Genomic DNA, 25,151 nt, shown 5'->3' with positions numbered 1-25,151 from the left:
ACCTTTCGATTACTAGTCCAGTACCTTAACCACTAAGCTACAACTTCCCTTGATTTGAGCAATTGAGGGGCCCAACAGTGGCAACTTGGCGACGGTGGGGCTTGAACCGGCACACTTCTGATTCGTTTGTGGGAAATTTGAGCGATTGAGGCTTTGGTGCTTTGTTTAGGGGCCCAACAGTGGGGCTTGAACTGGCAACCTTCTGATTCGTTTGTGGGAATTTGTGCCCGTTCAGTCATAACATTTGAACTTTTATTTGGCTGGGGACTGATGTTGGTCAAGAAAGTCTCAGTTGATGTTCCAATTCATCCCAGAGCTGCTGAGTGGGGCAGAGGTCAGGGCTCTGTGCTGACGCTGGAGTTTCTTCATTTGTGCATGGGGCACAGTCATGCAGGTGCAGGAACGGACCTTCCCTAAACTGTTGCTTCAGAAATGAACAGGACCACCAACAGCGGCTCCCTCGACCGTTATCGGCCCCGGTTAACCCGCTCGGCGGTGCGTGCCAGCGTGTGAGGTCAGCCCAGGTCCCGTCCTGGAAAGGCGCCCGGGCGTGTGTGTGCAGCGGCCGGTTCCTGACACCACGCGGCCTGGAACCCAGGCGAAACGTGGCAGAGAGGGCGGCGGCGAACGAGGCCACACACACACACACACACACACAGATCCGAACAGAGCATCATTCAGCCTGGGTGTGAGGGGGGAGGGAGGACGACCCGACTGGACTGGTACCCTGGCACTCCGGCGTCCAGGAGGTTAGAAACCGCGGCACGTGACCACAGATATTCAGATTTCATGGTTCTATTTGATATGCACATTTACACACGGTACTGATTTACTCACACAGCACAACTGCACACACGGGGTCTGTCCGAAAACCTCGTGATCTCTCTACACAGACACATTTCCCATCATCCTACACTCCTGAGAAGAGGGCGCGTGTAAATTCTCAGTTTCCTTATAATGCTCCTGCTGAGGCGCCTTAATTCTGAGTGATGATCTGACTGAATAACGAGGGAGCATCGCTTTCCGATGTATTTTCCCAGCGTCGTACCAACTTTTTAATGCCGTCAGCAAAAAACTGATGCGCCGCTGCTTTCACATCATCATCACATGAAAATCTTCTTCCCCTTAAAGCTTCTTTAAGCGTCCAAAAAGGTGGAAATCAGATAGAGCTAAATCAGGACTATAAGCGTCTCTCAAACATGAGCGATTACTCCTCCTCCCACCCTCACCATTGTGCTGAAGATCTGAAACTGAAGATCCCTCGTATTAACCGATTTATCCTAATCAGGGTTTCACAAGGCAAGAACAACCTGGACAGGGTGCCAGTCCTCTGAGGCTTCGACCACCAAACCCAAACCCAAAGAAGTAGCCAATCACGTCTGTGCGGCCTGTGCCAGCGTAATAGACCGCTGTGCCACCCGAGTACACTCAAGCATCCGTACTAGGGTGTTATATTGATCCGATCAAAAAAATATAAATAATTATCAATAATATAATAACACTCTCTACTGCTGCTACCACCTCTATTACATGTATGTAGTGACAATAAAGATTCTATTCTATTCTAATATTTTATTCATAAGCACCTTTCAAGGTACCCAAGGACAGGGTCCCGGATCGTATTCCGCCTCTACTGCTGACCGAGGAGTACTACTACTGACACATGTGCAGTACCGACCGCTTCTTCTCCCCTGCATCAGGTAGATCCGTATCACGCATGGAGAGTCACGCATCGATCTTCATTATCCCCCGTCTCTGTGCAGCACCATCGATCAGCCAGCAGAGGGCGTGATCACAGCACCCTATAGGTTCCTCTCCCTCTCGGTACCTAAAGTTGTTCTGTGGACAGTGTGTAGAGGATGTAGCTAACACACACACACACACACACACACACGTGGGATGAGCAGCACCGTGAGGTCACCCACAGAAGTGACCGGTGGATTTTCGGATGACCCAACCACTGTCAGTTAATGACCACATGTGGATTTTAGTGGGTGATAATTTCAGGCTCCGTGTGCATCATGGTCACGATGTGTGCATACAAAAGGCATGAACACACACACACACACACACATGCTCTGAGCGTGTGTGTGTGTGTGTGTGTGTTACGTAAGAGCTGTCTCAGATCAGGATGAATGTACAATAGCTGACATCAGCAGATGTGGTGCAAGCCAACAGCTGTATGAGTCAAAACAGGAAGCGCTCAGCTTATTTTCTAAATAACAGCAGAACTCACTGTGATCTTTGTGATGGTTGTATGAAATCATTACTGACGGCTAACGTTCATGCGCGCTTCCTACGCTAACGTTTGGGCAATAAGCACAGCGGGGACCTTCTGTAAAATGCAATAAAAAAATCCTGAAATGTGTTAATTTTCACATTTATTTTACTGACATACAAAGAAATGACTTTTAATGTTTTGTCTGACCAATATTAATTGTATTTTTTTGTAAGTTTGAATTTCATGCTTGAGACACACTAAAGGAAGGGGGGGGGGGGGGGGGGGTTTCAGTGCTTTAAAACAACGTCCACTGTAAAAAAAAATACTACTGGATTCACCAAAGACTCAATATACCTTTGTGATAAAGTGATATATAAAATTGGGTCAGGAGTGCTTCGGAAAAACATTGTTACTTAACGCAGTCCGCCGAACATCAAGAAATGGAACCTGAATCTCTTTTATACAAATAAAAAGTCGTACATCAATTCCACAGCTCTCTGTGCTTTCATTAGTCCATGTTTTGCTTGTTTTGGGGAAAAACAGCCTGTCAACGATGAAAAGGACCATCCGGACTGTAATCAGTGAAAGGTACAAATGCTAATACAGCAGTACCTTGAAAACTTAGCGTGACTTATTGTAGTAAAACAGCGAGTGAGGAATGTGATTAGTGGAGGAACTTATGAGCAGTAATAATGAAGAGAAGTTTAGTGCTCCTGTCTCCTTCTTTTACTACATTAAACCACGTTAAGCTTTATTTTCAACCAGAAGCGTTTTAGACTCTGGGAGAAGCTGATTCTGATTCTCACCATTTCTCAGAAGCTGGAGCTGTAACACAAGTTTAAAAGTGAAACAGGGAGGAGAATCCAGATAAACACAGATACATGTGGAGCTGTAACCCTGGATCTGACGCTTATTCCACACTAATGCAGATTCAGATCAGATTCACACACACGTCGAGTTTGAGGGTACAAATTTCTCAACCAAGGGTGTCGAGTTTTAAAGATGTTGAGTTTAGGGGACGTGGAGTTACAAGGTACCGCTGTATTCATAGCATGCTGAGGTGCATATTAGGATTCTGGATTAGGATATTAGCCGTTGAACTGCTTGTTTGAATGACAGCACAGAAATCAAACTGTATGAACAAATTAATTACAGTTGTTCGTTTTGCTCCTGAACGTTTCCACTGGACAGTATGAGCTGGACCGGAGTGGACGGAGCAGGATCCCCACCCGGTATCCCCCGGTTCTCCCGTGATGATGAAGCTGACGTAGGTTCACCCTCTGTGATCTGGACCACCATAAAGCCCAGCATTGTGCCTCTGAGAGCGAGCAGCTCTGAAAACCGCTGACCAGGTTCTATAAACTGAAGAGGTCAGGACTTTATTAGGTCTGAAGTGGCCGAACTTCACATGTTTAGCGGCTTTGGCTGGACACAGCATGCATCTGCTGAAGACTCTGATGGCATTAAGTTTGCTCCCTAAGGAGGGTACATTTGTCTGGGTTTGGTGGATTTGTCCGTACTGCGGTTGATCGGTGCATGAGGTCAGTCACGCGCTGATCTCCACGTTCCTCAACTTCTGTACAGGTGACTCGGTCTACTAACCAGGGTCCTTACACAGCATCAAAGACCCCGTGCACTTTTTAGTACCGTCTTTTCCCACCCAGCAGACTAGCGGGCGGTTTTGTCTGCTGCATGCACTGCCAACTGTGCCAGCTGCTCACGAGACGTTATGAGCCCAGCACACATCTGGAACGATTCCTCGATTGAATTTACAGTTTCCTGACAAAGCACGCTTGTTGGACATACCTAGAACTTCTAAAGGTCCACAGCGTTTAATTTGGGCTTTAACAGGAGCCTGTTACACCTACTTTACTACAGTATACAGTCAACTAAAACCACCGGGCTGCCAGTGGTGAGATGAATGACGTTATTTGGTGCTCCATTAAAGTTCTGTTCTATGTGGTGATTTCTGTCAATAGGGTTGCCCTGTCACCTACCTCAATCTGTGCTGGGTTTCCTCCGGACACTCCGGTTTCTTCCCACCTACCAAAAACATGCAGAAGGTGGAAGGTGGGTTGGACAGTTTAAACTGCCCCTAGGTGTGTGTGAATAGGTGAGTTAAGGAGTGGGTGTTTAATACCTTGCAGTGGAACAGCCTAGTGGTTAAGGTACTGGACTAGTAATCAGAAGGTTGCCGGTTCAAGCCCCACCTCTGCCAAGTTGCCACTGTTGGGCCCTTGAGCAAGGCCCTTAAACCTCAATTGCTTAGATTGTATACTGTCACAGTACTGTAAGTCACTTTGGATAAAAGTGTCCGCTAAATGCTGTAAATGTGAATGTAAACAATGGAACAGCTTGGTTCCAGTTAGTGGTGGTGAAGATAAAAGAATAAATAAATTGCCCAGAAATTAAACTGGAACGTTTCTTAAGGCAGATAAAACTAAAAATAAAAACGATTTCCCGTCCGTCGTCCGACTCCGTCCCTCCTTCCCGTATTTTACTGTTCGACTCTAAACACAGACGTGAGGGAATTAAGAACTGAAGCTCTAAGCATGTAAACACAATTACACTAAAATACTAAAACGTTCTTTCGTTCTGTGTGTTGGTACAAACTGCTCCACTTCTCAGGATTGAGGCGGTGACGCTAACTAATCCAGGCTAATTATAGCCGTGGATCCATCTTACTGAAAGTGACACCAAAACGAGATGGAAAATGGCTATTATTAGAGCGGGGGGTTTTCCTGGTGGGAATAGGAAATGGTCCTTTACTGGATGTACGGCTTAGTCAGCACGATCCGCGAGCGCTCGGACGCGTGATCCGGCCGGACCGCCGCTTCACCCGGGCCGGGCCGGGCGCGTCGCTATATCTGACCGGCGAGCGCCATGGAAACCAAACACGGCTGCCCTTTAGGATCGTTTTCCACTTTAATCTGGCTGGTAAATGGCACGGCGCTGATACGGCCTCTGTGCCAAGGACACGTGGAGCGGAGTGGAGTGGCGTTCCGGGCATGGCATCGGGGTCGGAAAGACCTGAGTTCCCGAACGCCTGAGTAAACAACATCTCGGTGCTCAAACACTCCACAGGCGGCGGGTTATGAGCGGTGACGGCGGCGTGAGCCAGCTAATGTTTGCTCTTCGCTAATGCGGTTCAAGGGTGCACAGAGTATAAACGACCGCGATATGCATAACACACCACACATACAGTGCAGGTATAACACGTTTATGTCACTCTTATAAAAGTCAGTCAGGTTTTGCAGAACCACAGAACCCGTTTCCAAAACAGTCATATGAGATGTTTACCTGACAAGATTTTAATAGTTTTGCTAAACAACTTGATTGTATTTTATAGCTATAAACACATGTAGAATTGGTGGGTAGCACTGTCACCTCACAGCAAGAAGGTCCTGGGTTCTATTCCCAGGTGAAGCGGTGGAGTTTGCATGTTCTCCCTGCGTCTGTGTGGGTTTCCTCCGGGAGCTCCGGTCTCCTCAGACAGTCTAAAGACATGCAGTCAGATTAACTTAAGATCCAGAATTGCCCTAAGTGTGTGTGTGTGTGTGTGTGTGTGTGTGTGTGTGCTGTCCAGGGTGTTTTCTAATTTTCGCCCAGTGAATTGGACCCACTGTGATCCTGACCAGGATAAAGTGGTGGTAAAACAGACAATGAATGAATGAATGCAAGATTTCACCATCTACCATACATACTACTGTGAAAAGCTCAGCTGGCTCTGCACTTCAGAAAACCGTTGTCAACGAACACAGCTAAAAGCATTAATATCTAAAGCTTTTCCTCCCAATTGAGTCATATCCATTTCCCAGATGGTGTTTCTTCACTACTGTCTAACACACCCCATCCGACACGTGTGCAGCATCAACTGCTGCTGTTCACCTGCACGGACGTGTTCACACGGAGAGTCACGCACCGATCTCCATCACCCCCCGTCTCTGTGCAGCGCCATCGATCAGCCAGCAGAGGTCATAACTGCAGCAGTTATGAGGAATCCCTACGACCCTCCCTCACTCAGACCAGCCAACAGTCGTCATCTCTGGACGAGGGACAAGCGATTAATTATGATATAAAAATGGTATCAACATTTTAATGTGATAAAATGAGTGCCAGGGTGAGACAGGGTCAGTGAGACTGATATCCGTCGGTTTATCACGGAGTGGCGACTGTGCTGCATCAGTGTTGTGACTCTACGCTGTATTAATCTCATCAGACTGAAACCACACGCTCACCACACACTCACCACACACTCTGTAGTCAAACTATCAAAGGACGTCGTTCGTTTTAATCACTTTTATCTTCTATAATCCCAGAACGCTCCTTTATCAATCTAAACACATTTATTCAGTCAATCATTATCTGGTTTACCAGTGCTTTATCTTATTCAGGGTCACAGTGGGTACATACAGTATAACTGGGTGAAAGGTAGGAAACACCCAGGACAGGTCGCCAGTCCATCACAGGGCACACACACACACACACACCTCGGGGCGAATGTAGTATCTCCAGGTAACCTGACTGCACATCCACACAGACATATGCATTTACATATTCAGCATTTAGTGGGTGCTTTTATCAAAGCAATTGAGGGTTAACACTAGAAGTCCCAGAGAAGGGTCATTTAACATTTCTACCTTTGGAACCCAGAGACGGGTCGAATGACCTGAAGGATTTTAGCTAACATCCTATAATCACCGTCTTTTGTTCTGCAAATAAGGCCATTACTGTCGCACCACAGGAGGTTGTTGTTTTCCATTGAGTTTAGCCATTTAGTTTCTAGTTAGTTCTATTCAGTTTATTGTATTTGGTAATATAAAGACTATACATATTGTATTTAGTTTAGTTTTATTTGAGCAAAAAAGCACTGAAACAATGAATCATTTTTTATATATTTTAAATAGAGAATTAGAAATTTTAGAGCAAGGTACAGCTGTGAGTAATGACCAGAAGAATTTGTGTCTAAGTCAAGAGGACTGAAATTTCAGGGTGAAAAATATACAAAAGAACAACTGTTATTTGTTTCCATGCTTTTTATTTTTGTTATAAAAATAATAAAAAAAATACAAGGAATAAAACAATTCCACACATATTTACAATAGGCTGCAGTGGGGGGCTGCGTGTGTGTGTGTGAGTGGCATGTCCTTCTTGTGTGACTAGCATTTCAGCACTCACTCAGCAGTCTGTCTGCACTGTCGGAACATACCTGGCACTGCCTGGGTATGTCCCTGGTACATTTGCCACACGTGTATTTGTAGCAGTCAACACATCTCTCAGTTGCACAATTGTTCGTGCATCGATGGTTGACCTGACACTTCGCCCTTTTGCCAGGGCTGGGTGTGGAAGGTTGTTGCCGAAGGAGTTTCTCCTTGCGTGCCTTCTTTTCACTCACATGAGAGTCACCTAACTCTTTTGCAAGCTCAACCAGGAAGTCCACCCGTCTCTCCTGCACCCCAGTGCATGCCTGATAAAGAACATGCGCATTCAGTGCTGCCATGTCAATCATGTTGTAGAACACGGCGACTGGCCATCTCCGTGTTCCTGCACGCACGCTGTACTCCCGCACCATTTGGTCCATTACATCCACACCGCACTTTGTGTGGTTGTATTGTGTGACCGTGTTTGGCTTCCTTTTGTTGGTATCCTCAGTCTCAACCACGCTGTGCATGCTGCTGAGAATGTAGACGGCCTTCTTTCGTTTGGGTGCATACACTGTCAGTGTGTCACCAGTGGTTGAAAACACCTGAGTGGTGAATTCAGTGCGGTCCATCTGTCTAGCGGATTGAGGAATTTCCCGGCGACTCTTGTTGACTGTGCCGAGGATAGTGGTTTTCCGGCTAAGCAGTCGTTGTGCAAGTGACAATGATGTAAAGAAATTGTCCGTGGTTACAGTTCTGCCCTTGTCCATGAATGGTTCCATCAGCCTCATCACTACAGTTTCGGACAGTCTCTCCCCGCTGAGACGACTGGGGTCCTTGCCAAGATATGGGAGGACATTACAGATGTACTTTGATTTCAAGTCGCAAGCCACCCAAAACTTGATGCCAAACTTGTCTGGTTTTGTTGCAATGTATCGCTCAAGGGCCCAACAGTGACAACCTGGCAGTGGAAAGGCTTGAACAAGCGACCTTCTGATTACTAGTCCGGTACCTTATTAGCTAGGCTACAACAAACACGGGGAGAACATGCAACCTCCACCTCCATGCAGAAAGGACCCAGATGGCTCCACCTGGGAATCAAACCCAGGACCTTCTTGCTGTGAGGCGACTGTGCTACCCACCGAGCCACTGTGCTGTCCCAGTCTAAACACAGTCCTTGATTTTAATTTGGTTTTTATTCCCTTAAACTCGACGTGTGCTTGAATCTGAGCTGAATCTGCATCAGTGTGGAATAAGCGTCAGATCCAGGGTTACAGCTCCACGTGTATCTGTGTTTATCTGGATTCTCCTCCCTGTTTCACTTTTAAACTTGTGTTACAGCTCCAGCTTCTGAGAAATGGTGAGAATCAGAATCAGCTTCTCCCAGAGTCTAAAACGCTTCTGGTTCAGAATAATATTTTTGTCACTTCTCATGTGAATGCGCCGGTGCTGAAGGGAATACGGTATTCCAAGATCAAGCATCTCCACCATTAAGAAGCGTCAGGAAACAATAACTTTAACTGTTTGTAATTGTATTTCAGTGTGTTTATATTATATTTGTGTTATTTTCAGTGTTTTCAGTGTCAAAAACAACCTCATTATTTTACATGAGACTAAAATATCTGCAGCTCCACGGGACCATGGATGCATTAACAGGTTTCACAAACATCCTTATGGGAAAAAATACCTTGAAACTCAACCGACTTATGTCGAGTTTAAGGTACCGCTGTATAAAGGAATAACTACCACGCACGTGTGTCAGGACTCGCCTAAACGGTCTGATTCCTGTGTGTGTGTTTGTGTTGGTGATAAGACGAGCAGACGTGCAGACCACGCACGTGCCATGATAAGAATAGAGCGCACGGAGCACCTGCTGCGAGCATCGAAATGCTGACAGAATGCCAGTCTGAGCGGGCATGATCGCGCTGGTGGGGCTACATGACGGGATGGAGCAAACTGGGACGTCAAACCTGCATCACTATCGACCATCAACCATCAAACATCAACCATTCATTATGTGAATAAAGCAGTGTGTGCACTTCTGAGAATAATTCACGCTGTATTTATTTCTCTGATCATGTAACATGTTAAATCAGCTCAAATTTATTTTATTTATTTATTTATTTGTCAGGGAGCAGCACAGAATGAAGATGCCTTGCACCACAGGTAGCTAACAAGCTGAATATATACTATATACATAAATAAAGTGAGAAATAATCTATTACATATATAATCACAGCAAGAAGGTCCTGGGTTTGATTCCTAGGTGTGTGTGGAGTTTGCATGTTCTCCCCGTGTCTGTGAGGGTTTCCTCCAGGAGCTCCGGTTTCCTCCCACAGTCCAGAAACATGCAGTCAGGTTAACCGGAGATACCGGGGGATAAAATTCCCCCTAGGTGTGTGTGTTGCCCTGTGATGAACTGGCAGTCTTTTCGCCCAGTGAACTGTACCCACAGCAACTCTGACCAGGATGAAGCGGATGAAACAGACAATAAAAGAATGAATATGTAACCATCTACAATTTCAGCTCTGCTACCAGTTGACGGCGCTGGCAGAGGACAAAATCGGCCACTAGTCTGCTGGGTGGGAAAAGGTGGGACTAAAAAAGTAGTCGGGTTTTTGACGCTGTGTAAGGACGCTGGTTAGTAGCCCAAGGCGCCTGTAAAGAAGTGGAGGAACGTGGAGACCAGCGTGTGACTCTCCATGCGAGAGACCGACCTTACACGCTGATCTACTGAAGTACAGGTGAGTAAGAAGGGGTCTGTGGAGCGTGTACACGTCAGAGGGAGGGCGTTTCAGCAGAATATACCCTCCTCATACGCCATTGGGGTCTCCAGCAGAGAAAGAGGAACTGGCTACGACTAAACTGGGAGAAAAAGCAGAGAAAATGCAGAGAACAGTAAAATGCCTTTACATTTAATATCAGACGTTCAGGGTTTAAAACTGCAGAATATTAAAAGTAAAAGCACGTGACCGAGACAGAATAAACAATAACGCGCTCTGCTCGCCACCACCGAGCGCAGAGATGTGAAGTAACCTACTGTGCCGCCACGCAATTTTTAATTCTGTATTGCACACGAATGACCGCATGTTTAAAAGCTCACAATTAAAGGTTCGAATCTAGAGGACTTAGTGTAGGTGCTAAAATCGACTTATAACAATAACAACGGACGTGCACGCCGACCTTTCTGAACGATGGATTTAATCAGCTTATCAGATCCTGATATGGACAGAAATATAAAAGTTGAATAAATTGGCTTCATCTGAACCGTGTACACAGTTATTAAGCTGTAGGTGCGAGTACGTGTGAGACACAACAGGATACAGAAGTGCTCAGAATGTTAAATCAACTTGGTTTAATCTGAGCGGTAAACACTGCCGAGCACCAGGAAGCTCAACGCTATGACAGCTAAGGAATCCTAACGAACGGGCCGTAATTACAGCGATTAAGTGTCATTAATGCAGTGATACACGGTCCAGCGATGTGTTTTTGGTGATCTCATGTCTCAGCAGGAAACAAACAGGGCTCCGTCTGTTTCCCATTAGCGCCGGACCTGGGATGTTGCTCGGCATTCCTCCTGCGAGCCTCCAGGGTTCGTCAGAGGAGCGATGATGCAACGCTGAGCGCCGCTGCACCGCGTTTCAGACTCACTGTCCATAAATTACAGGATGAAATGAAAGAAAGGTTTGTTAGTGCTCATCAGTGTTCTGTTTGGGGCCCCTGAGACTCCGGAGCCTCTTTAACGGCTCACAAAACATCATGAACACATACATATACACAAGCACTCATTCATACACACATATACACATGCATATACACGTATACACATATACAAACACACACACACATTTATACACACACAATATCACATACACACATTCATAAACACATATACACAACATATACACACACATACATATACACAAGCACTCATTCCTACACACATATACACACACACATATACACATGCATATACACATACACAAACACACACATTTATACACACACAATATCAAATACACACATTCATACAAACACATACACAATAACATATACACACATACATATACACAAGCACTCACTCATACACACATACAGATTCATACACACATATATTCACATACAAACACACACATTTATACACACACAATATCACATACACACATTCATACACACATACACACAATAACATACACACACTCATACATATACACAAGCACTCATTCATACACACATTCATACACACATACACACAATAACATATACACACACATACATATACACAAGCACTCATTCATACACACATATACACACACACATATACACATGCATATACACGTATACACATATACAAACACACACATTTATACACACACAATATCAAACACACATTCATACACACATACACATATACACATATACACACATACATATACACACACACACATATACACAAGCACTCATTCATACACACATATACACATGCATATACACGTATATGTGTCTGTGTCGCCTCCCACCCCGACAACATCATCCTGAAGTTTGCTGACGACACTGCTGTGATAGGTCGTATCACTGGAGGAGAGGAGGCAGCCTACAGGAGTGAGGTGAACAGTCTGGTTACCTGGTGTGTGGACAATAACCTTACACTCAACATAGACAAGACCAAGGAGATGATAGTGGACATGAGGAGGGAGAGGAGACCTCATCAGCCACTGTTTATCCGGGACCTTGAGGGGGAGAGGGTGAACAGTTTTAAATACCTAGGGGTCCACATCAGTGATGACCTCACTTGGACACTAAACACCACACAGGTGTTAAAGAGGGCTCAGCAGCGGTTGTATTTCTTGAGGAGGCTGAGGAAATTTGGCATGTCACCCAAAATACTCAGCAACTTCTACCGCTGCATCATTGAGTCCATCCTGACCAATTGCATCACCGTGTGGTACGGCAGTTCTACTGTGAAGGATCGCAAACGCCTGGAGAGAGTGATAAAGACTGCTACGAAAATCACCAGGACGGTACATGGACTATTCACACTTCTACCCTCAGGCCGGAGATACAGAAGTGTGAAATGCAGGACAACAAGACTAAAGATCTCTTTCTTTCCCACAGCTATCAGACTCTTAAACAGCTGAGCTGATTATTCATAGACACTATCACACTTGCACACAATACTTGCACTATACCACATATGACTGTTTACAGGTCTACATACAGCTGCACATGTATGTTTACACTACTGTCTTTACATTTTGCACATGTAACTATATTGTCTGATTGCAATATATCTGCTCTTTTCTTGCACAATGTACATAACTTATACTCAGCGTGTTTTTTTTTTTTACTATATCTAACTTTTATTTCTTAATTTGATTTTATTTTATTATTATCTTTGTACTTTGTTACATCATGTGTGGACAGCAAAATAAGAATTTAATTGTACAGGGAAACACGTTTCCTACTGTACATATGACAATAAAGCTTTGAAATCTTGAAATCTTGAAATACACACATACAAACACACACACACATTTATACACACACAATATCACATACACACATTCATAAACACATATACACAACATATACACACACATACAGTACATATACACAAGCACTCATTCATACACACATATACACACACACACACACACATACACACATTCATACACACATATACACAACATATACACACAAACATATACACAAGCACTCATTCATACACACATATACACAACATATACACGCATACAGAATCATACACACATATATTCACATACAAACACACACATTTATACACACACATACACAATATATACAAATATGCACACACACACACACACACACACACTGAGATGTAGAAACCCTGTGAAACCCTGCTACCCAGCAGCTGTAAATACTTTTAATTCCTGAAATGTGTTCATCAAGGTCGATTTCAGTCAGACAGATAAATGTGAGACAGAATCTCTGATGTCTGAACTCAGTCTCAGCATAAAGAAATAAAACACAGGATTGATAATCTGTTCAGAATAAATATTCTATAATGTATATGATATATGATTTATGAAGGTGCAGTACACAGTAAGGATGTAGAGCACCTGAACACAGATTCTTTCTGTTCAGATGACAAAACATTTCCTGTTTTTGATTTTCCTGTCTGAGCCCTGAGAGAGCGCCGATTTCTTTTCTCTCTTACTCAGTCAGTGATTGTTTACACAGATTTGAGAGGAGACACTGGGCACCAGTACGGAGACAGAGCAGCAAAAGTGGGACATAAAAAATCTGTCCAGTAAATCTGACCAATATATATTATTAATTTATTCATTCATTCACTCACTGATTGTTTTACCACCGCTGTTAACTTGCATTAAATTTGGGCACACTGGGTTTCTCATATTTGCCGGCAACATGCCAGTAGATGGACTGAGGCTTGCCAAGTGTGCATAGATCTCAAAGGTCTACTCAGTGCCTGCACACCTACAAAGAGCAACTACACCATCGTACCTGTACCTGACCACTTTCAATGTGCTTTTTTATCGTTTATGTGTCTTGTATTCTCTGTTTTTTCTCCCACAAGGCCACAGAGATGAAGGTCGCAGGGCGTCCGTGGATAACGCAGGATTTACAAGCACCGCGTGGAACATCATGTACTGATTAAAGATATGAACGTTACACTGGCCGAAGATCACTGGCTAGACGGGGGCTGTGGACCGCGGCAGACTGACCTGAGCATTATTCTCGGGCACTTTGGTTTCATTCATGACAGGACAAGTAGTTACAGATTACCCAAGATTCATTGCTTTAGGTTAAATATCAAACACCATCATGGCCAATTTCATTTGTTCATTCATTGTCTGTTTTACCACCGCTTTATCCTGGTCAGGGTCCCGGTGAGTCCGATTCACTGGGCGAAAGGCCAGACAGGTCGCCAGTCCTGCGCTCTCTCAGAACTCATACACACACAAACACACACTCATACACACACACTCACACTCAAACACACAAACACAAACTCATACACAAACACACACTCACATACACACACAAACACACAAACACACTCACACAAACACACTCATACACACACAAACACACACTCATACACACACACTCATACACACACAAACACACACTCACACACACAAACACACACTCATACACACACACTCACACACACGCTCATACACACAAACACACACTCACATACACACACAAACACACACACTCATACACACACACTCACACAAACACACACTCATACACATACACTCAAACACACAAACACACACACAAACACACACTCACACATTCTCAGTCCAGCAGTGACAGTGAGGTGTTTAAAACCTCCAGCAGCGCTGCTGTGTCTGATCCACACATACCAGCACAACACACACTAACACACCACCACCATGTCAGTGTCACTGCAGTGCTGAGAATCATCCACCACCTAAATAATACCTGCTCTGTGGGGGTCGTGTGGGGGTCCTGACCATTGAAGAACAGCATGAAAGGGGGTAACAAAGCATGCAGAGAAACAGATGGACTACAGTCAGTAATTGTAGAACTACAAAGTGCTTCTATATGGTAAGTGGAGCTGATAAAATGGACAGTGAGTGTAGAAACAAGGAGGTGGTTTTAATGTTATGGCTGATCAGTGTGTATTTTGACTGTTTCTAGACAACGTGCTGAATAATCATTAAATCGCAGCACAATAAAATCTGCTCATACAGGAACCGTGGTAGCAGTCCGTGCCCCCTCACCCCCCCCCCCCCCGGAATTTTCCCATTCATGAAGTGGCAGGTAGACTCATCGCTCAGCGGGTGAATAAATCTCACCCACACAGTAATAAAGAGAAAAACACCTCCAGGGTTCCGCTGGATTCCAACAGTGTGAGAAAAACAGGAACAATCTGCACTCTCCTTCCTGCTCTCTGACCCTGTTTGTGTGACGAGCAGGAAGCAGTTTGGGAGCAGACGTGGGATCAGTGGTTCCCTCGTTCTCATTGTCTCTGTGGCCATTACATCACTGACACGCCGCGGACGGCCGGCTCGTAAAGACCGAGCGTGTAATCGGGTCTGTGTAGGACAGGGAGGATGTTTATGAATGAGACCCTGCAGGGTGCCTTCATTTTTTATATATCTACTTATTTTAATAGTGTACAGGGGGGTTAAAAGATGCAAGTAAGAATGCAGAGAGGTAAAGACAGACTGACAACTTCCCTCCTTACCTACCCCTGAAAAACAACCCATAATATACAGTGTATCACAAAAGTGAGTACACCCCTCACATTTCTGCAAATATTTCATTATATCTTTTCATGGGACAACACTATAGACATGAAACTTGGATATAACTTAGAGTAGTCAGTGTACAACTTGTATAGCAGTGTAGATTTACTGTCTTCTGAAAATAACTCAACACACAGCCATTAATGTCTAAACAGCTGCAACATAAGTGAGTACACCCCACAGTGAACATGTCCAAATTGTGCCCAAAGTGTCAATATTTTGTGTGACCACCATTATTATCGAGCACTGCCTTAACCCTCCTGGGCATGGAATTCACCAGAGCTGCACAGGTTGCTACTGGAATCCTCTTCCACTCCTCCATGATGACATCACGGAGCTGGTGGATGTTAGACACCTTGAACTCCTCCACCTTCCACTTGAGGATGCGCCACAGGTGCTCAATTGGGTTTAGTCCATCACCTTTACCTTCAGCTTCCTCAGCAAGGCAGTTGTCATCTTGGAGGTTGTGTTTGGGGTCGTTATCCTGTTGGAAAACTGCCATGAGGCCCAGTTTTCGAAGGGAGGGGATCATGCTCTGTTTCAGAATGTCACAGTACATGTTGGAATTCATGTTTCCCTCAATGAACTGCAGCTACCCAGTGCCAGCAACACTCATGCAGCCCAAGACCATGATGCTACCACCACCATGCTTAACTGTAGGCAAGATACAGTTGTCTTGGTACTTCTCACCAGGGCGCCGCCACACATGCTGGACACCATCTGAGCCAAACAAGTTTATCTTGGTCTCGTCAGACCACAGGGCATTCCAGTAATCCATGTTCTTGGACTGCTTGTCTTCAGCAAACTGTTTGCGGGCTTTCTTGTGCGTCAGCTTCCTTCTGGGATGACGACCATGCAGACCGAGTTGAAGCAGTGTGCGGCGTATGGTCTGAGCACTGACAGGCTGACCTCCCACATCTTCAACCTCTGCAGCAATGCTGGCAGCACTCATGTGTCTATTTTTTAAAGCCAACCTCTGGAGATGACGCCGAACACGTGGACTCGACTTCTTTGGTCGACCCTGGCGAAGCCTGTTCCGAGTGGAACCTGTCCTGGAAAACCGCTGTATGACCTTGGCCACCATGCTGTAGCTCAGTTTCAGGGTGTTAGCAATCTTCTTATAGCCCAGGCCATCTTTGTGGAGAGCAACAATTCTATTTCTTACATCCTCAGAGAGTTCTTTGCCATGAGGTGCCATGTTGAATATCCAGTGGCCAGTATGAGAGAATTGTACCCAAAACACCAAATTTACCAGCCCTGCTCCCCATTTACACCTGGGACCTTGACACATGACACCAGGGAGGGACAACGACACATTTGGGCACAATTTGGACATGTTCACTGTGGGGTGTACTCACTTATGTTGCCAGCTATTTAGACATTAATGGCTGTGTGTTGAGTTATTTTCAGAAGACAGTAAATCTACACTGCTATACAAGCTGTACACTGACTACTCTAAGTTATATCCAAGTTTCATGTCTATAGTGTTGTCCCATGAAAAGATATAATGAAATATTTGCAGAAATGTGAGGGGTGTACTCACTTTTGTGATACACTGTAATTGTATAAATTATGCTACCCAACTACTGCTGAGATCAGAAATCCAGGGTTCAAATCTCAGTAGTGCTATCAGCCAGTTGGGTGTCTGCATGGACATGATTAGTAGGGTGGTGGTCGAAACAGCCTAGTCACTGGGAGGTCCACTAGTCAGTGCGCTCTCTCTCTCTCAGTGCCGGTTCCGCATGTAAAAAATAAAATAAAATAAAATAAAATAGACAATGCAGTGTTCTAGAGTCACTGTAAGTGACAGTATTGATGTTTAATAATGTTCAGTTCACGTACAGCTCTGGGGTAGAAGCTGTTTGTGAGTTTGTCATTTTGGGTGATAAATTTATCAGTTTAGGTGATTATTTTATCATTTTTGGTAATTAATTCATCATTTTTGGTGATTATTTGATCATTTTAGGCAATTAATCAATCATCTTAACATTTGTGGTGATTAATTTATCATTTTGGGTGATTTATTTAGTATTGTGGGTGATTAATTTATTAATTCAGGTAATACATTTCTCAATTTTGGTAAGTCATTTATTATTTTGGAAGATTAATAATCGATTTGGGTGATTAATTTATCATTTTGGGTAATTAATTACATATTCTGGGTGATTAATTTACAATTTTGAGTGATTAATGTATCACTTTGGGTCATTAATTTAGTATTCTGAGTGATTAATTTACAGTTTTGGGTGATTATTTATAATTTAGGGTGATTAATAATCATTTTGGTTGATTAATTTATCAATTTGGGTGATTAATAATCATTTTGGGTGATTATTTATAATTTTGAGTGATTAATTTCAATTTTAGTTGATTTATTTATCATTTTGGGTGATTATTGTATCCTTTCCGGTGATTCATTCATCATTTTGGGTGATTAATTTATCAATTTAGGTGAATAATTTATTATTTTGGGTGATTAATTTATCAATTTAGGTGAATAATTTATTATTTTGGGTGATTAATTCATAATTTTGGTTGATTATTTATAATTTTGGGTGATTAATAATAATTTTGGGTGATTACGTGTGGTCCCCCCCCAGGACCCTGACCAGGATGATGCGGATGAATGAATGAAAGCTTCATTCCAGGTTCTGACACAATCCCTAAATCTCCAGATTCTTCAGTTCTGAGATGATGTGTGTGTGTGTTCTGGAGCTCGATTACTGATCGTGTTGCGTTACACACCATGTTTCTGTTTTACTTCAGTTCTGAAACCCCTGAAACCCCCCGGTGCTCTTCCACAGCGGATGCGGCAGTACTGGTTTCAGTTTGCATGCCGATGGTTCATAAATAAATGAATCAGTAAATAAAAATGCGGGAAGAACTCGTTTATGATTCGGCCTCTGTGGGACACTCTCACATTACTCAATGCTTCACACACACACACACACACACACACACACACACACACACACACGGTTAGATTGATCAGGCCTGACCAGCTTAAGGAAGTGAAAATCTGTCCACCTGGGCTGACAGGAAGTCAACAAAAGCCGCGTGCGGCAAAGTGACGTCAATGGTGAGCCGCCACACACCTGACAGGAACTGCTCGTACCCGTACTGACAGTGCACACCTCACTAATTCTGTCAGCATCGCTTCTCTACACTTTATTTATTTATTTCCTTTTTCCTTTACACTAGTAATTATAAAAGAAACGGCTGATCTTAGTTGGTAGTAAACGTAGAAGAAGGAACTATCTGGCATCGTGACTGGATGTCGAATGTTTGCTTAATGACAAATGAAATAAATGAATAAACATAAATGAACTGATAAATAATCAGTCGGTTCTGGGAGCGGCGTCGAGTTTTAAAGATGTTGAGTTTCGGGTTCTTTTTTCCCATAAGGATGTTTGTGAAACCTGTTAATGCGTCCATGGTCCCGTGGAGCTGCAGATATTTTAGTCTCATGTAAAATAATGAGGTTTTTGACACTTAAACACTGAAAATAACACAAATATAATATAAACACACTGAAATACAATTACTAACAGTTACACATCAATAAAAATACAATAAAAGCTGCACTTTAGTTTTACTTCTTTATTGTTTCCTGACGCTTCTTAATGGTGGAGACGTTTAATCTTGGAATAGCGTATTGCCTTCAGCACCGGCGCATTCACATGAGAAGTGACAAAACCGCTTTTGCGGTGCACAAAACTTAACGTGACTTATTGTAGTAAAACAAGTTACTGATCATGTGGTCAGTGTTAAGGAGCTGAGACTTATTGCTTGCATGGCAGAATTGGCCCTGTCAAACCTGCTGGACTGTGTACAATATATGGCAGACCTGTTTGACTATGTTAAATATGGAGAAAAGGCAGAAAAAAAAAAAAAAAAAAAAATAGAATAGAAATGAAATGAAATGTTGTACTGATGGTAGTTACTTGTATTACACGTAGATATTGGTGACTAGATGAGGTTCAAATCCAAGAAGGGACCAAGAACCGCTGACAGGTTGTTGGGCAGCCAAGACTCATTGATGCTAAAGAACATGAAGGCTACGGAATCTGGTGGACGGCCAGGCAAGTGTTGGTAATGTCCTTGAACCAGATACCACAGGACTCCCTCAGATGACTTGCGTGGTCTGTGTCCCAGTGGATCAGAGCTGTTTTGGTAGCATATTAGGCAGGTGGGTGTATAAACAGTACAGTTTACCAGTAAAATATGCAGGGATGGCAATGCACAGCCTAAAAGGGGCCTGCTCTGGAAACAAGGCCATCACGCCACCTCTGGGCCAGCTTGTTCGCCCAGGACAGACACAGACTGAGTTCCCAGAAAGACACAAACTCATGCTGGCACTATATTTCCCAACACAGGCATCACGATTTCCCAACACAGGAGCCGGCAAATCTGTAAGGAGGAAACCCTGATGTGTAGAAACACGTCCACCTGGAGCAAATTATTGGTCAACAAGGCGCCAGAGGCATACACTTAAAAACAACTGCCGTGTCAATCATCAGCGCCTCCATGCCCCCTCTGCTGGCTATATTTGTCAAGGCAGGAGGACATGATTCTATTTTTCTATTGCCAAGTGACCCTTACTGAAGTGGGCTGTATGGGTGTAGTAAGGAACTGTGCAGATCATTGATTGGTCGAGTACAATCATGACTAAAGTGAGACGATCCAAGCGCTAAGTTGTTTGCAATGCTTTTAATTACATTTTGTTTATGGTTTTTAGCAGACACAGTTACGCAAAGCGACTCACAATTTTGACCTGAATGCACTTCTAACAACTGGGAGTTAAGATCTTTGCTCAAGGGTCCAACAATGATAACCTGACATTGGTGGTCTGAACCAGCAGCCTTTTACTAGTTTACTAGTCCAGAATCCTGACCGCTGAGCTACAACTTCAAGCATACAGGCATACAGTTAAAAAGAACTGATATGTCAATCATGGGCGCCTCCATGCCCCCTCTGTTGGCAATATTGGCAAGGCAGGGGGACATGATTCTATTTTTCTATTGCCAAGTGACCCTTACTGAAGTGGGCTGTATGGGTGTAGTGAGGAACTGTGCAGATCATTGATTGGTCGAGTACAATCATGACTAAAGTGAGACCTGAATGCACTTCTAACAACTTTGCTCAAGGGTCCAACTATGGTAACCGGACATTGGTGGTCTGAACCAGCAGCATTTTACTAGTTTACTAGTCCAGGATCCTAACCACTGAGCTACAACTTCATGCATACAGGCATACAGTTAAAAAGAACTGACACATCAATCATGAGCGCCTCCATGCCCCTTCTGCTGGCTATATTTGGCAAGGCAGGAGGACATGATTCTGTAACCGAGTCACGCCACCAATCTCCACGGCAGGTCGGCTCATTACAGGTGTGTTTTATACGTGAAAACAATAAACTCAGTGGAATTAATGGTGGATTTATGTACAGTAAATGTTCAGATTGGTGTGAATATGAAGAACTTGTGTTAGATGTGAGGATCTGTACTTGGACCAGCGATCATTTTCAGTTTCGGAAAGGAAAACCCAGTAAGGGCAGTGATAGCTCAGTGGTTAAGGTACTGGACTAGTAAACAGAAGGTTCCCGGTTCAAGCCCCGCTACCACCAAGTTGCCACTGTTGGGTCCCTGAGCAAGGCCCTTAACCCTCAATTGCTCATCGTGTAAGTCGCTTTGGATAAAAGCGTCTGCTAAATGCTGAAAATGTAAATGAAAATGAAAACCCGATCATAAAGCCCCCCAATACTTCCCCGCTCACACTTTTAAACTGCTGTGTAACGTAAAACCTTGACAGACGAAGCCAAACGATTTCTCAACCACCTCCTTCCTCGCAACACGAGCTGGGACTCGCATCTGCGCCGAGCATTTTCTCTTTTGTTTTCCCATGATGCCGCGCTCCCGGTCTCTCTCAAGGCCGGAGGGGAATTTTGGTGGAATTTTCCCAGCCGTTCTGACAGAGCTCTGACCTCCGTGTCGAGTCAGACAAAACAGACCCTGATGTGATGTGGGTGGGATGGTGTGTCCGACCCGGCAGGTGTGTGTGTGTGTGTGTGTGTGTGTGTATGGTGAGCGCACTGATGTAGCCGTGCTTTCGGTACGCTGTGCGTATACACACGTACGCCATCGTTTAAGCTATGACGAGGTCCGTAAACATTAACTAGACTCAACAGCGCTGAGATGGGTCGTATAGCGTAATGTGTGTGTGTGTGGACGGGAACGAGGACGAGGCCAGTAAGTGCCTGCCATTTCCTATGGGCGTCCATTACACCTTAACTAGACTCAACAATGTGTGTGTGTGTGTGTGTGTGTGTTTCACCAGGTCAATCAGTACAGTCCAGACTGGAGCTGAGTGATGCTAAATGAGCGGGAACGGGAGGAGTGTGAGCAGTCACGTGGCGTAGCGAAGCGCTTTTTCATTCCTCTGGGATATTAAACCATAAAAACGATGCGTTTCAATCTGGAGCTTTTTATTCTTCAGAAATTCTTCCACGCTGTTTATTCACACGTTTATTAACAAACACTGCAGTCCAAACTCCATCCAGATTGTAATTACTGTGGTCTGAAGTTTGTCTCATATAGAAGCACTTTGTAGTTCTACAATTACTGACTGTAGTCCATCTGATTCTCTACATGCTTTGTTACCTCCTTTTACCCTGTTCTTCAATGGTCAGGACCCCCACAGGACCCCCACAGAGCAGGTATTATTTAGGTGGTGGATCATTCTCAGCAGAGTTTTTAAACACCTCACTGTCACTGATGGACTGAGAATAGTCCACCAACCAGAAACATCCATCCAACAGCGTCCTGTGACCACCGATGAAGGTCTACAAGATGAGCGACTCAAACAGCAGCAATAGATGAGCGATCGTCTCTGACTTTACATCTACAAGGTGGACCGACTAGGTAGAAGTGTCTAATAGAGTGGACAGTGAGTGGACACGGTATCTAAAAACTCCAGCAGCGCTGCTGTGTCTGATCCACTCATACCAGCACAACACACACTAACACACCACCACCATGTCAGTGTCACTGCAGTGCTGAGAATGATCCACCACCTAAATAATACCTGCTCTGTGGGGGGTCCTGTGGTGGTCCTGACCATTGAAGAACAGGGTGAAAGGAGGTAACAAAGCATGCAGAGAAACAGATGGACTACAGTCAGTAATTGTAGAAGTGGAGCTGATAAAATGGACAGTGAGTGTAGAAACAAGGATCTGGTAACCTGGCATTGGTGGTTTGAACCAGCAGCCTTTTAATTACTAGTCTAGAATTCTGACCGCAGCAGTAAACACAACAACAATCGTTTACCGTTACCGTGACAACAAGTCTGATGGAGAACGCCGCCGCAGCATCATCTTCAGCAAAACTGGAACTGACCGACAGTGCATTAGGTGGATTTGGGTGCGTACTGTATTGTATCTCCGGGTAGCGTGCAATCAAAAAGAAGCTTTAATTAATCTTATGAAGCCACTCATCCATGGACAAGGTTGCAGTGGGCCCAGAGCCACCTCCAAAGAATCCTACACGTTTGTATCATGCATGATCCATCACTCAATATTCTCAGCTATACAAGCTGATGTGGTTTCATTTTCATGTATTTATTTCCCGATCAGGGTTGTGACTGGTCCCGTGTTACCTGAAAACAACGAGTGCCAGCAAGAACACACCTTAGACAGGATGCCAACCCATTGCTGCTGGAAAAATGCATTGGCGGACCAGTTTACCAATCCCGACTGACCAGGATTACATGATATAACCTCACTTACGATTAAACCCCGGAGATTAAGGGTGATTCTTTCCTGTAATAACATTCTGCATATGTGAACACGCCTGCCGTCAGTATGATGAGTATGTGAATAGATTTTTGTTTGTATTTAACACTCAGATGAAGGGGGGTTGGGTGCAGAAGTACATCCACGACTACATACTGGGTCTAAGTAAAGATAATTCAACACTTAAAAAGCTGTATGATTAATTATTATTATTATTTCACCCTCATACAAACAAACACAATAAAACCTGCGCTGTGGATGATATAAACATGACATGAAGGTCAGTCTTACCTGTCAGACAGACTCTGGTGAGGGGCGGCTGCGTGGTGGCCGGCGACCTCCTGATTAAAGAGAAGTAAAACGTCCATATTAGTATTAAGCTTTAGTACATTAAATACATTTATACACATTTAAACATATAAACGTTATAGTACGAGGGATCTTCAAAATGTTTGTGCACATTTATGTTGTGGTTATAAGCGGTGAGGGAGGAGGAGGAGGAATCGGTCATGTCTGAGAGACGCTTATAGTTCAGATTTAACTCCATCTGATTTACACCTGTTTGGTTCTGTTCTGTTCTGTTTGGTTCTGTTCTGTTCTGTTTGGTTCTGTTCTGTTTGGTTCTGTTATGTAGCAATCGCTCGTGTCTGAGAGACGCTTATAGTTCAGATTTAACTCCATCTGATTTCCACCTGTTCTGTTTGGTTCTGTTCTGTTTGGTTTTGTTCTGTTCTTTTCTGTTTTGTTCTATTTGGTTCTGTTCTGTTCTGTTTGGTTTTGTTTTGTTCTGTTTGGTTCTGTTCTGTAGTAATCGCATGTGTCAGAGAGACTGAGAGACGCTTATAGTCTGGATTTAGCTCCATCTGATCTCCACATTTTTGGACACTGAAAGAAGCTTTAAGGGGAAGAAGATTTTCATGTGATGATGATGTGAAAGCAGCGGCGCATCAGTGGCTACAAGCTCAACCAAACACTTTTTTTGCTGACGGCATTAAAAAGTTGGTACGACGATGTAGAAAAGTGAAGGAGTTTGTTTTTGAAATTCTTAATAAATAGATTTTAAAAAGTGGAAAAAAAAGGAAACTTTTTGAAGCACCCCCGAATTAGTCAGTGATTGTGTATCTATACGACAAATAAATCAGTATCTGCTTGAACCAACCTTTAAGTTTTAAACAGGTGGTTGTCAGGTTGTTGTTACAAGCCTCCAGTAGAAGCTGCCAGGTTACTTGTTTATTTGCATGTTCTCCCCGTGTCTGTGTGGGTTTCCTCCGGGAGCTCCGGTTTCCTCCCACAGTCCAAAAACGTGCAGTCAGGTTAATTGGAGACACTGAATTGTCCTATAGGTGAATGTGTGTGTATGTAAGTGTGTGTGTGTCTGCCCTGCAAAGGACTGGTGTCCCATCCAGGGTGTTACTGTGTGCCGTGCGCCCATTGAAAAGCTGGGATAGGCTCCAGCACCCCTTCCGTGACCCTGATTGGATAAGCGGTTAAGAAAGTGAGTGAGTGACTTGTTTAATACTTTGCTAACTAATTTCAATAGTTTTTAATATGAAATACACACATCAGCCTGGTGCACAATATGCTAGTGTGAATCAGATCTACAGCGCTACATGGCATGAGTGTTAACGTTATTAGTTGGCCGTTCTACTTTATAATGCCAACATTTCCAGAATAAAAGGCCACCAGCTAAATCTGATTTGCTCTCCATC

The 25,151-nt window shown here is 43.9% G+C and overlaps 1 protein-coding gene across 5 annotated transcripts in view; it reads right to left on the bottom strand.

The window, feature by feature from the left end:
- The window catches only part of pde4ba (phosphodiesterase 4B, cAMP-specific a), a 217,289-nt gene that overhangs the window by 45,941 nt on the left and 146,197 nt on the right, over positions 1 to 25,151 (bottom strand). For 4 of the 5 annotated variants that reach the window (XM_062998065.1, XM_062998066.1, XM_062998067.1 and 1 more), the window contains one exon: positions 23,734 to 23,783. In XM_062998065.1, the coding sequence (XP_062854135.1) occupies positions 23,734 to 23,783 (50 nt within the window). Of the gene's footprint in view, positions 1 to 1,586; positions 1,866 to 23,733; positions 23,784 to 25,151 lie in introns of those variants that run through there. The other variant, XM_062998069.1, reaches the window with a different exon arrangement.

The sequence above is a fragment of the Trichomycterus rosablanca genome, chromosome 6 (genome assembly GCF_030014385.1).
Source record: "Trichomycterus rosablanca isolate fTriRos1 chromosome 6, fTriRos1.hap1, whole genome shotgun sequence".
Taxonomy (NCBI): Eukaryota; Metazoa; Chordata; class Actinopteri; order Siluriformes; family Trichomycteridae; genus Trichomycterus; species Trichomycterus rosablanca.
The sequence above is the reverse complement of the archived record's forward strand: the minus strand, read 5'-3'. Positions and strand labels throughout refer to the sequence as shown.